The sequence below is a fragment of the Felis catus genome, chromosome A1 (assembly GCF_018350175.1).
Source record: "Felis catus isolate Fca126 chromosome A1, F.catus_Fca126_mat1.0, whole genome shotgun sequence".
NCBI lineage: Eukaryota > Metazoa > Chordata > Mammalia > Carnivora > Felidae > Felis > Felis catus.
The window spans coordinates 22253851-22267617 of NC_058368.1; the positions used below are offsets into that span (position 1 = coordinate 22253851).

The 13767-nt window shown below is 34.4% G+C and overlaps 1 protein-coding gene across 6 annotated transcripts in view; it reads right to left on the reverse strand.

Moving 5' to 3' along the window:
- Positions 1-13767, reverse strand: part of FNDC3A (fibronectin type III domain containing 3A) — a 146101-nt gene that overhangs the window by 11330 nt on the left and 121004 nt on the right. For all 6 annotated transcript variants that reach the window (XM_023251406.2, XM_023251397.2, XM_045052765.1 and 3 more), the window contains 11 exons: positions 12755-12841; positions 10502-10640; positions 9771-9839; positions 8836-8954; positions 6927-7032; positions 6664-6839; positions 5087-5200; positions 4066-4215; positions 3681-3964; positions 3368-3580; positions 919-1085 (listed from right to left, as the gene is read on the reverse strand). In XM_023251406.2, the coding sequence (XP_023107174.1) occupies positions 919-1085; positions 3368-3580; positions 3681-3964; positions 4066-4215; positions 5087-5200; positions 6664-6839; positions 6927-7032; positions 8836-8954; positions 9771-9839; positions 10502-10640; positions 12755-12841 (1624 nt within the window). The remainder of the gene's footprint in view (positions 1-918; positions 1086-3367; positions 3581-3680; positions 3965-4065; positions 4216-5086; positions 5201-6663; positions 6840-6926; positions 7033-8835; positions 8955-9770; positions 9840-10501; positions 10641-12754; positions 12842-13767) is intronic.

A 13767-nucleotide genomic window follows, 5' to 3' on the forward strand; every position in this document is an offset into this window, starting at 1 on the left:
TAAGATTTAAAAGTTCAAGTTAACTAGGGGCACCTGGGTGGCTCAGTCAGTTGAGTGTCCGACTTCAGCTCAGGTCGTGATCTTGCAGTTTATGGGTTCAAGCTCTGTATCGAGCTCTGTGCCAACAGCTTGGAGCCTGCTTCAGATTCTGTGTTTCCCTCTCACTCTTTACCCTTCTCCTGCTTGTGCTGTCTCTCTCTCAAAAATGAATAAGCATTAAAAAAATAATTCAATTTAACTAAGAATGTATTTATGTTGTGCTTAACAGACAACCTGGCTCTCTCCCCGAAATATGAATGAATGAAACAGTAACAACTCAAAACAATTTGAGTTTGTGATTTTTCTTTAAAAAATTTTTGTTTTAATATTTTTATTTGAGAGAGAGAGAGAGAGAGAGAGAGAGAGAGAGAGAGAAAGAGAGTGCACAAGTGGTAGAGGGGCAGAGAGAGAAGGAGACACAGAATCTGAAGTAGGCTCTAGGCTGCAAGTTGTTGGCACAGAGCCTGATGCGGGGCTTGAACTCACGAGTTGTGAGATCTCGACCAGAGCTGAAGTCGGACACTTAACCGACTCGACTGAGCCACCCAGGTGCCCCTGTGACTTTTCTCCTTAGTAACAACAGCAGAAACATTAAATGACCCTATTAGAAAACCAGTATATCTATTCAGTTTAGTATTTTTATGCTAGATTATTAAAAATAGTGACAAAACCCAGTGCTCATCTGAGTATCAATGTGCTAGATAAAAGAGCTTCTATTTTGAGTAAAACTCTCAGTAGATAGGCTTGTCTATATAATTTCTTTTTTATAATTTATGTTGGACACATATTGGACAATAAATTGTAATAATAGCACATAAAATTGTTTATGAACATCCATTTAAAATTTATTACTAAAAAAAATAATGATGTATAACTTACCTTTCAAGGCAGCTGGGACAGATTTTGGAGTAGTAAAAATATATTCTTGAGAGAGAGGACCTTCCCCTGCTTCATTACAAGCTTGAATACAGAATTTATAGGATGTTGACTCATTAAGTCTTTGTACTTTGTATGTATGACATGGACCTCTATATAAGGATACAAACCTAAAATGGAAATGACTCTTATTAAAAATAAACCTTGACTACACTACAAAAAATTTTTAAAAACTACTAAAAAAGTAGAGCTGGGACACTATTCAGAAGTATAAATTGCTCCTAGACATTAATGTCACTCCAAATAAATATTTTTTTCATCAAATGATGAAAATCATAGGATTGGTAAATTTCCTAATTTTGACATGGTTTCCTGAAAATTTATTGTTAAGTTTTATATCCAATCATTGTTAACTTTTCAGGCTTCTGGTACAGTTTCGTTTCTGATTGCCATTTTTTAAAGATACATTTTTAAAGATACTCAGAACATGACAATTTTCATTACAGTCTTAGGCATATAATTTATTATAAAAAAGAAAATCTTCAATTTCCAGGTATAATTTTAGATGACTGGTGATGTTTTCTAGAGATTTATATAGCAGTATGAAAGAATATAAAATTAGCCATAAATTATCCACCTGAACTGTTTGATGGGAAAGTTTAACATCATATATGTCACCTATAAGTTCAATGTTCCCCAATATTTTTGATTGGCTGTTTGAAAATTTTTGGAAATTGGGGAATGAATAATGGAATGCTCACATAGTTCTAAAGAGTCTGAAAACTGCAGTCAAGGTTAAAAATGAAGAAATAGTTAATGACCTGAAGTAACAGTATTTCTAAGAAGCAGTAATTAGATAAGCCTGGCCTTTTTAGTCTCCCAATTTTTTTTTAAAGGATAGGGGAAAAAAAAGAGTTGCAACCACTATTGGAAAAGTGAAACAATGATAAAACCTGTAGTCAGGAAACAGCTGAAATAGCATTCTGATATTATCCCACAGCAAATGTAAGTAGTTGTGAGAAATCAAAGGTAAAGAGTATAACTAAAGATATTAAATTGATTTAATTTATTAAATTTATATAGTAAACTTACAACACCATAAAAGGTTTCTTAAATATATTTTCCACAGCCAGCAGCCATATTCACACCCTACAACTCTCCAGATGCTAAATATTAACTAAGCTTAACATTCTGTAATAGAATACAGCCTAATAATAATGGAAATCTTTATTCTACTCCATTTCCAACAAACATTAATTAGATCCATTTCCAGGAAACCTTCTTGCATTACCCTAATGCAATGTAAATGCTAGAAAGGGGATGAAACTAATTTAAAGAATTCATCCAATGATAATAACATACATTAAAGATAAATGGCTACACAGAAAATCTGTGGCAAAGAACCTCCTTCTAGAGATAGGGCTTTACAAATGTACATAAAATTCTGCCAAGAACAAAGGCTGACTAACATTCATAGAGGCACAGAAAATGATCAGTACTGTTTGCTTTGTGTAATGCTCTTACTGGATATATAGTATGTTTAATTCTGTATGTTATTTTAAATGTAGAAGTCTTTCTGAGAGTACTTATGTACAATTACCATGAATATTCCATTACTGAATGTCTGATTAAGATACAAACACGTACAATACAAAAAACAAAGTGGGAAAACCTTGGGAAAAACTACTTCTAGTGCTCTGAATCCATCAGGTATGCAAATTGTTTCTTATAAACTGAGTGAAAAGCAAAATTTGAATTCTTAAAATATTACAGTAACACCTTTGGAGGATATATGGCATTATTTACATGGGATATAATGTCAGTAAACAGCCTCAGATTTGCATTTGAATAATTTATACTACAAATATTTTGAGTAACATTATAATTCAAATGCATGATTTAGTAGGACAGTATATGGCATGGATATAATGAAAATATAAAGGATGGCAGCATAGACAAGAACCTGAGTAGCGAGGGGACAGGCTAATAATCTGAGTCTAACCAAGATCTGACACTGAGGAAATGAACTGTACTGACTCAGTGTGAAGGTCCTGTGACGGGTGCGGAAGAAAGTGAGACATAACCTGTGCTCGCAAAGATCTCAGAGGCCTTACACCAATTAATCATGTACTGTTAAAACTGCCTCTGCTGGAAATAAGTGTTGAAGAGCTGGTTTTGTAGCAAAGATTATGTTTCTTTTACATGAAAGAGTAAATGGGTTAGAGAGCCAAAGAATAGCCAATTTAATTTTTCTCTCAGCATCCCGCTCACAAGCTACAAACGGGAAATCATTGTATCTTCTGGTGTTTTGAAAATAGCACACTTAAAATTATCTCTTACGAAAATTCTAACCTTGTTTTTGAAAATTTATTTTGTTTACCTCTACTTTTTATTGAAGTTTATACACTTAAGACCTAAGAAACTATATGAAGAACCAATTACAAACACCTACCTTCCATTCTTGTCCTCCATCTGAAGGTGGTACTGAATAGAATCTGTTGACAGTGATTTTGGGGTTCCTTCTCCCCACTTCAGCTTAAGGTTCTGGTGGCTGAAGGCAACACATTCCAGACGAGGTGGGTCAGGAGGGAGGGGCTTAGTTTTTAATTTTATCATGTGGCTGAAAGGACCAGCTCCAAGGCTATTCAAGGCTTGAATCCGTATTCTAAGTGCCACATTAAGGAAAAAAAAAATTCGGTTATGATTATTCTATTTAGAGTTTCTCTCTGGTCTAGGCAAAAATTAACATAGTTTTTAGAGTGTACCTGTATGTTGTATCTGGTTGCAAATTGTCTATAATATAGCTTGTAACCTTTCCCACTGCCAAGGGCTGTTTATCTCCAAAGTCGATGCTGTAGGCAAGGATTTCTGAACCATGGTCACAAGGCTTTTCCCAGCTTATTGCAAGGCATGTAGAAGGTGAATAATGAGGATTTTCTATATCATCATCACTTATTTCTTGAAGACAAGTCACAACAGCAGGAACTGATGGTGGAGTCACACAGGCTACTACTTCACTGAAAGGGCCTGCACCCACAACACTCAGAGCCTACAAATTAACAGAGCCCGTAAGTTAAAAAAACATGACCATCAAAATGCTCACAGAACACAAAAATCTGGCTAGAGTAACAAAGCCCGGACCACCTTTACCTGGACTCTGCAATAATAGGTGGTTGCTGGTGAAAGTCCTTTTAACTCATAACTGAGACCAGGCCCACAGTAACACATCTGCATACTTCCTTCAACGCCTCCCCACTCCAGTCGATATTCAGTGACATCTGTTCCGTTACTCAAAGGGATCTTTAAATTAAAAAGAGGAAAAGGTCTTAAGTCTTGACACTGATTAGTTTTTAGGCACAAATGTTCTTTACCTGCACATATCAAACTGAATTGCTTTTGAATTTCTTTGAAATGTTCAAGTGGGATTAAAACTGTTTAATATTACATTTTTATTCATTAAGGTCACCTGAATTTAAGACTGATAAAAAAATATAACTTTGTTTTCAATTATAAGTAGAAATATGACTAAATCACTTTAGAAAGAATTTTAAGGTAAATATACTTCAATATAATTCTATTAAGTAATATAAATGTTAAATCATGTAAGGACATTTTCTTTGTTAAATTTCAAAGGAAACTGAAAATTTAATTATCATTACTATTACTGTACATAATAAAACACAGTGGAAATAATAAATACAAGAGAAATAGTATTATACTAATCCCTATGAATGTTTGTTCTGAACATTAAGCTCACCAGTGGCTAAGTATCTTGGTAATGAGACAAAGCCTTTGAAAAAATACAAAGCACATCATGAACAAGAAACCATATACTTGTAATGCAAATATACCTTACTTAAATGCTTCAAAGCAAAAATTTCACTTTATAACACATGAACTTAAGTAGGCCTTACTGTTTGCATGATTTAGGAGGTTAAATGAATAGTATCTCGGGGCCCCTGGGTGGCTCAGTCAGCTCAGATCATGATCTCATGGTTTGTGGGTTCTAGCCCCGCATTGGGCTCTGCACTGACAATGAGGAGCCTGCTTGGGATTCTCTCTCCCTCTCAAAATAAATGAATAAACTTAAAAAAAAATGAATAGTATCTCTATTCTTTTATATGAACTATTCTAATTACTTAAGAGAGTAAGTCAATGGGAATTACAGTACCTCCCAATTCACTTGTGCACAAGTTGCAGATCTGCATGTAACTTGAGGGGGCTTGCACTGATCTGGTGGTCCAGGGGCTGTAGTAATATCACATTTTTCTGAAAATGGTCCAAACTAGAAAAACAAACATAACCAGCATTTTCATTTTTCACCCACAAATTGCACAGCTCTCCATAAATATTCACATACATAAATAAGTGCATAATCCTTCTCCTTCAAGACTGACTGGTCATAATAGAACTCTAAAAGCATTCATAGAAAGGAAAAAGATTTAATGATTATGGAAGTTACTATGTCAGGTATTTTTAAGTTTCATTTACTGTAACTTTTTTCTCTTGTTCCTTTTCCTTTTTCCTTCATGACTGATTTTGTAAGAAGGGCAGGGCATTAGGGAATTAGGTACATGGAATAAGTCAGGAGAAATTATATGAGGAGTGAAGGAAAGGATACCAATTAAAGGCATGAAAAATGGTAGGCATAAATTATATCTTAAAATTTAGAATAGCTTTAAAAAGGGTATAAAATGTATACTCTCTGGAAGTGCAGAAAGCAAATTATTTACAATGATTGTCACAAATTATCAGAATCCTGAAAATACAGATTAAGTAAGTATTAAAGATGCTATCCCAGTGTACTGCAGCCTTGTGGGGCTGACAAGATGATAACTTCAGACAGAACACTATGACTTATGTAAGAACTGCCAAAAAGGACTGACACAAGAAATTTTAAGATAAGTTTACAGATACAGATACTGAACTTAGTTGGAGAATGGGACATAAAATAGTAAAGTTCACTAACATATGAAGTAATGGGAGGGGAGAGACTTGGCAGTTTAATTTTGTGAAATTATAGAGTAAGGAAACATAATGTTATTCAACTAAGACAAGAAATTACTGCTTTGTCCTGAGAGAATCTGTTTTAATGCAGAGATGAGAAATGTCCTGGTTGAGTGGAAGGGGCTTTGGCTCTGGAGTCTGACAGCCCTGAATCTGTGGCTTATCTCTGTCACTTCTTATTTGGGTGACTGTGGACAAGATGTTTAGTTTTTCTGAGCCCCAGCCTCCTCAGCTGTACAATGGAGATACCACCTGTTTTGTCCATTTTACGGAACTGTACAGATACACAGAGAATACTTTTTAAAAAGTCACATAAAGCCAGAAATGCTTAAAATATGTTATCTTTTCCTTAGGCAAAAAATGAATCACAATTAGTAGCCAAATAAAATAAATGCTGTATATAACCAGCCTCAAAAAACTTAATTATCCAAAGTATTTCATCTAATAGTTTTGTTCTTACTCAACTTATTAAGTAAACCCTATTAGCATCACCTGAAAGGCAAACTTCAACCCAGCTAAAGTTCCGAGTGTCACAAATTATAAATGGGGTTTGAAAATACTGAGATTCTATAATAACTATCATATATACAGACCTCTCTCTTATTTATCAATATAGGCTTATTAAAAACAGTAAAATTTGGAGTCACATGTTGAAAGCAAAACGGCTAACTAATGGGTGCAATTATGTATGTTCTGTGAACTACCACTGTGATTATAATTCAATCAGCAGAGTCTTCCTACCCCCATTTTGTTAGCTGCATGCAGTCTGAAGCTATAAGTCTTTCCAGGAAGAAGGTTGCTCACTGTACATTCTACTTCAGAACCTTGGTAAACTTCTCTGGGTTCATCTTTTTCTACAGGAGACATCTCCACACCATAGCAGAAAATGGGTGATCCACCATCAACCAGAGGGGGTCCTAAAGGTGGAAAGATTTATGCAATTTAACAAAAGGAATATATTTAGTACTAACTCCATTATAATTTATTACCAAAATGAAAATTACCCCATCGTAACTGTATTTCTTTTGCTTTGGGTCTACCCTGTAATCTGGGCGGGAGGCATGGGCCAGGAGGCACAGCTGGAGTCTGCACAAGTAAAGATTCAGATACCTGCCAAAACAAAAGCAATAACAAAACAAAAATGCCCCAACCGGAATGCTTTTGTTAAAGAAAAATAACACGAACACAAAGACTGCATCAATAATTTGAAATTCTACTTGACTATCAATTGAAAAGGAATAAAGTTCTAAATAAAATAAGAACCCAATTAAATCATTAAAACTCTGATTTTATATTAACAAATAAAGACACATATTATGTGACAACTATATACAAAGAAAGTTACCAGAAAAAAAGAACAAAAAACTCTTCATCTTTCCATAATTGAAAAACAACAAAAAAATAACCTTCAGCAAAACCTACTGGACTAATAAAGATTATTTTTGATCTCATCCAAATGGATCCACAAATCTCTTCTAAGGATGTTTTCATATTCTGTAAATACTGTTTGCCATGTTTTCAGAAGGTATGGACTATTTTGGTTACTTTAACTGTATATTGTATTTTTAACCTAAATATTAATATACATGTATGCATATAAAATCTTTCCTTTTTCTTTTCCACCTAAAAATAATTCAAAAATCAGGTTAACTTTTCCAAGTGCTTGGTATCTTTCCAGGTATTTGGTATTATCTTGGTTTCGATGTTATTTAAAAAATGTCTATCGTTTAGTTTTATTTTAAAAGACTTCTTTTACAAACACTGACATGCACTCAGTACCATATCCTTAACTGCACTGTATTAAGGTTTACACTTAATATTCTTTACAAACATAAATATTTGGTCATCACCTTATTTAGAAAGGTATCCTATATGAGAATGCTATATCACTGTATTAGAAAATTAGGGTTGTTTTTGGGGTGGGATCTGTTCTTTCTAATCCTGGAAGATGTTCTTATTAGATACAGTGAAGCAACTGGATCCCAAGCCTGTTGGGTAGGACTTGCATGCAGTTTCCTAATACTTCCATTTTCAACAAAATGCTTATAAATTCATTTTTCAATGTTTATTTATTTTTGGAACAGAGAGAGACAGAGCATGAACGGGGGAGGGGCAGAGAGAGAGGGAGACACAGAATCGGAAACAGGCTCCAGGCTCTGAGCCATCAGCCCAGAGCCTGACGCGGGGCTCGAACTCACGGACCGCGAGATCGTGACCTGGCTGAAGTCGGACGCTTAACCGACTGCGCCACCCAGGCGCCCCTAAATTCATTTTTAAAAAAGGTAACTTCATTGCATTAAATTCCATTTGAAAAATGACAGTTATTAATGCTCCACGAACCCATTCTTAAATTCATTAAAAAAATACCACTCCTATTAAAAAAATTACCTCTCTAGAACATTACAAATATCTCATATATAATCAATGGCACACTTTAAGTCCATTTAGGTTAGTGATAAATTCTCTAGTAATAAAAATAATTGCCAACTTTCCTGAAATAAGTAATTACTAGAATCTGTGTTTAAACAGTAAATGATTATGGTTTGTCCTGATACACATAATTTATAGAGCAATCAGTCTACAATTATTTTATTTTTATTTCTGTTAGGTATGGCTATTGAACATCATCCTAAAATTTACCTTTATAAATTTTTCTGCAGTATTTTTGTATATCTGTTGTTGCAAAGCTAAACAACAACCAGACAATAGATATTCACTGAATACTGATTATAAGCCATGTACTATTTTAGAATATTTTTATCACTATAAGTTACAGAATATTCTGATCACTATAAATTAATCACCTAAATTACAGAAATTACTTTGGATACATTTCAATATTTGAGGTGGCATCTGGTGATTCCATCTTATTTGACCCAAACTTGAAAAAAAAAATCTAGATGTAAGTATTACCGCACTCTGTCCTCCATCACTGATGCAGTAAACTCGTAAACGATAGAAACAGCCTGGATTTAGTCGATCACAAAGATGTTCCCTAGTAGCTCCACTGTATATCATATCCCATTTGTTTCCTGGAAGGTGAAGAATTATGTTCAATCAGCTACGAGGTAATGTTTAACATTTGGGTATCATGGACACGGCAGGTATCCTAGCTTCACTAAGTAAGTGTTTATGTAATTTGTCAGAAACAAATTTTGAGTTTCCTGGAAATGACCTAATTTTCTTTATGTGTGCAGCTTCCTAGACGAATCTGCATGGCTTTATTGAAATGAAATATCTCTGTAACTCTGTTACAGACTTTGGCTTACATTGATAATTTGCTTTTAATTAAGCATTTTAAATGTGTTTACTGGTCCAGTAATAACATTATAACACACAAAGAGTAGAAAGAACCAATACCACAGGAAGTTTAGTCTTAATTAAAAGACATTCTTATTATTTTGCAGGAAGCAGTTCAATTCACAGAAATATGGATTGTTACATGTGTTATTCAAAAATTAAGTTCATGAGGCACAGAAAATATTACTAAAACTAGTATAATGTAAGTTAAATTTTAGAAATTAATTTTTCTCTGACATGTCTGGTTATAAATCTAACTGAAAGTTTAGAAAACTTTAGATATACTGGAACTGAGCAAGGCAAACTCATGAGAAAGAAATAAACTAAAAAAATAAAAGTAATAATATAGGTATACAGCATTCTTACATTTGATTCACTCTATTTCTAGAGATTAGAACTTTAAGTGGATCATAACAGGCAAAATTCTAACTGGTATAAACAAAGGGAAAAAATTAAGAGTGAAAGAAAACAGATCATATAAAATGTACAGTCATGAAGAGTAGGGGCATACTGGTATAAAGCTATTAATTTTTAATAGTTATTCTTACCATTAGAACCTTCTGCCATCTCCACTACATACTTATTAATGGTTGCACCTCCATTGTCTTTTGGTGGGTCTATCCAAAGAAGTAAAAGTGGTATTAGGCAAAATACATAGTTAAAAATGACAGAAAATCCTAGTAAGTGGAATACCAAACCTAAGATTGCTTAAAAAATAAAAAGAATCACCCGCAGTGCTTTTTTTATTAATACCAGCATCTCATTAATCTATCGATTTTGCAACAAATAGTATATAAGGTGTTCAATAATAATTATTATTTTTTCAAGTTTTACTTATTTAAGGTTAGGTTTTCTCCATACCTAACATGGGGCTTGAATTGACGACCCCAAGATGAAAAGTCACACGCTCTTCTGCCCGCCAGGCACCCTAACAAATGTTTGTTTTAAATGAGTAAAAGTGATTTTCATTTCTCAGGAGAGCCAGGATGACTCAGGTGACTTTAGCTACAATTTCAGTAATCATTCACTTCACACAGTGCTGTCTCTGCTCACAGTCCTACCACAGATTCCAAGTTCTTCTGTATCAAATATGAACTTTGTATTTGTGTGAGTGTAAAGTTTTCTACAAAAGAGATCCTCAAACAATGAATGATTCTCACATTTCCAATTAAACTTGCTTCAGCTAACAACTGTACTCAACTATCTTAAAAATTATCCTAATATTCAAATCATTACAATCAAATATAACAGTAATGATGTACAAATACGCATATCTTACCCCAAGTTATTTTAAAACTGTGTGAATGTATCTTTCCTTTAACTGATGGCTTCACAGGTACACCTGGTTTATCAGGGCATGTAGTAAATTCTACTACTTCACTTGGGTTACTTTTACCTTCTGAGTTGTAAGCAATAACCTGTGATGAAAACACAAAGACATAAAATAATTGATATTTGATACCTAATGATATTGGCTTAATGAACAAAGTGATGACAGATAAGCTCAATCAAGTGATAAAGTAAAAGTTTTCAGACTGTGATGGCTTGTTTATATGAGAATGTCTACAACAGGGACTCAGCATATATGAAGAATATTCAGGTATAGTCAATCCCCTTTGAGAGCCAGTTCTGGGGATACAGGTGTAAGTCTGTAACAGTTTGATATTAAACGAGTCATTACAGGAACAAGCTATAATCTGATGATACTTGATGAGCTTGATTTACGTATTCTTTTACTATTCTTTGGGTTTTAAAAAGATGTCCACAAATTCTTCGAATTTCCTTTATTCAAAAGATAAAGGCTAATTCCTCTTCCCTTTGAATTGCACTTAATGACTTGCCTCTAATACAATCTAGCAGAAATCACAGTGTGTAGCTTTGCTACAGAGAAGCCCATCTGGTGAGGAACTGAAGCCTCTGACCAACAGTCAGAGAGGAAATGAAGGCTACCAACACTTGAGTGAACTTGGGAGCAAATCCTCCAACCCCAGACAAACCTTCAAGTGACTGCAGCCCTAGCTGGCATCTTGACTGCAACCTCACATAAACCCTCTATCAGAACCACCCAGCTAAGCTGGTCTTGAATTCCTGACCCCCAGGAACTGTGAGAAAATAAATGCCTGTTTTTTCAAGTTACTAAATTGTACAGCAATATAATTCATAAGTATTTTTATATTTGACTTTAGAACTGTTAAGGTCTTTATAATTGGTAAATTATTAAAATTCTTAGAATTCTACTATCATGTAACACACACACAAAACCAAATTACATTCATACATACATATAGTTCCTAGCTCTGTCCATTGAGAGGACGCCCAGGAGTAGCAAAACCGTATAGCATTAAGTATACTTAGTACTCAGATATTGGCTTCTAAATACCACGGTCCACTAAAGGGACCCAGGTGCTTTGAGAAATGACCAATCCTGACATTGAAGGATTGGAGACTGGAATATCATGTGCCAGAAAGGAAAGGCTCAAAAGAATGATGGGGGGGGGGGGGGGGGGGAGGGCACATTTCAAAAGAATCTGAAAGGCAGCTCAAAGGAGCTCCCAAATTTGAAACAATGTGAGCCTCATAAATGATAATCATAGTAACAAAATATAACTCACTCAATTAACAGGAATTCATGAGTTCATACTGACATATATGATAAGAGAAAGCTTTTCTTTATAGTATGATGCCAACTGATAGATGTAGAAGGAATGATAAAATTAAAATCACCACTTGGCAACCATTAATCATAGTAATAACTGATTCAGGCAAAAATTATCAATGGGTGTTAAAGCTAGTAGATGAAAGTGATGAAAAACAAAGTGTTCACACAGTATTTACAAAATACTTGTTAATTACAAAGGGAAAAAGAACAGCTTTACAGTGAAGAAACACAGTAGATGTAATCTTTGACTACCAGTAACAGGACAAATGGAAACTGTGCACCGCTTGATATAATGTACCAAGAAAATAATAGCATTACTTTTTCTGATATCCCCTGACAAAAAAGCATATTTTGAATGTTTAACAACATCCACATTAAAAAAATTTTTTTTAATGTTTATTTTTGAAAGAGAGAGAGAGAGAGAGAGAGGGAGAGAGAAAAAGAGAGAGGACAGAGAAAGGGGAGGGGCAGAGAGAGAAGGAGACACAGGGGCAGAGACGGAGACACAGAATCTGAAGCAGGCTCCAGGCTCTGAGATGTCAGCACAGAGCCCGATGTAAGGTTCGAACTCACGAGCTGTAAGATCATGACCTGAACCAGAGTTAGATGCTTAACCAACTGAGCCAAGCAGGTGCCCAACATCCACATTTAGATGTTTGTTCCCATTATACAAATAAAAGTCCCATAAAACATTAAAATTGTTTTAAATTTAAATATATATACAGTTTGATAACCAATGTTACATAGTAAGAAAGTAAAGCAGTGATGCTCATTATTTTAGATTTAAAACCAAAGGAGTGAGGTATGTACTTGGCTTTAGAACAATAGGAACAATAAGAACAAACAAATATTTTAAGGGCTTTCAAAGCTTACCTTAAATTTATACTTTGTACTACGTCTGAGATTCTTCACTGTGTAAGCAAGATCTTCTCCATCATATTTAGGCTTAAAACCATATCCCTGGAAAGGGAAAATAAGCCTCCCTTAGATATCTAACAGCAGAAATATGGGGAATAACAAACATGTAAAAAGATCTAGGTCTTCTTCATCTTCTGTTTACAATGTGATTAACACTCTGTTAAGTGTATTCCTCACTTTGGTACTTTTATCTTCAATGGACAAATCCAGAAATGCTAGTGAATGTTTGTAGCATGAAGGAGACCTCATTTCGAGTAAATACAGTAACCAAGAGACAATCTTCATGCTGAGGGTAAAGTCAGAGCCAATGGTGACTTCACCATAAGTAAGCATATGCCTAGAACTAACAGAATTTCCTAGACAGATGTTGCAAGAGCTAAAAAGAACTATATTTAAACTTGACCTAAACACATAGGTGTGTTTAAGTAAATAAATGAATGGTTGGTTGTGCTGGCAGGTAGGGATGTCACTTAGGTTTTGGAATGCTATTTATCGCTTCAGTAACAATCCCTTACTACTTTCCCAATGTTATTTGAAATTTTTTAAGTTGATATATAGTTCACATGCTATAAAATTCCCATTTTGAAGTATGAAATTCAATCATTTATAGTATATTCACAAGGTTGTGCAACCATCATTAAATTCTTAATCCCACAATAAAGCCTGCACTTTATTTATTGGTTAGCAGTCACTTCCCTTCTTTTCTCACCCATTAGTATATTTTCTGTCTCTATGGATTTGCCTATATCCATAATAAATGGAATCACACAATATATGGTCTTTGTGACTAGGTTCTTTTACTTAACATAATGTTTTCAAGGTTCATTCATGTGTGGCATGTGTCAGTACTCCATTCCTTTATATGGCTAATTGATATTCCATTGTATGGATATATCACATTTCTGCTTATCCATTCATCAGTTGATAGACATTTGGGTTGTTTCCACTTTTTGGCTATTATGAATAAT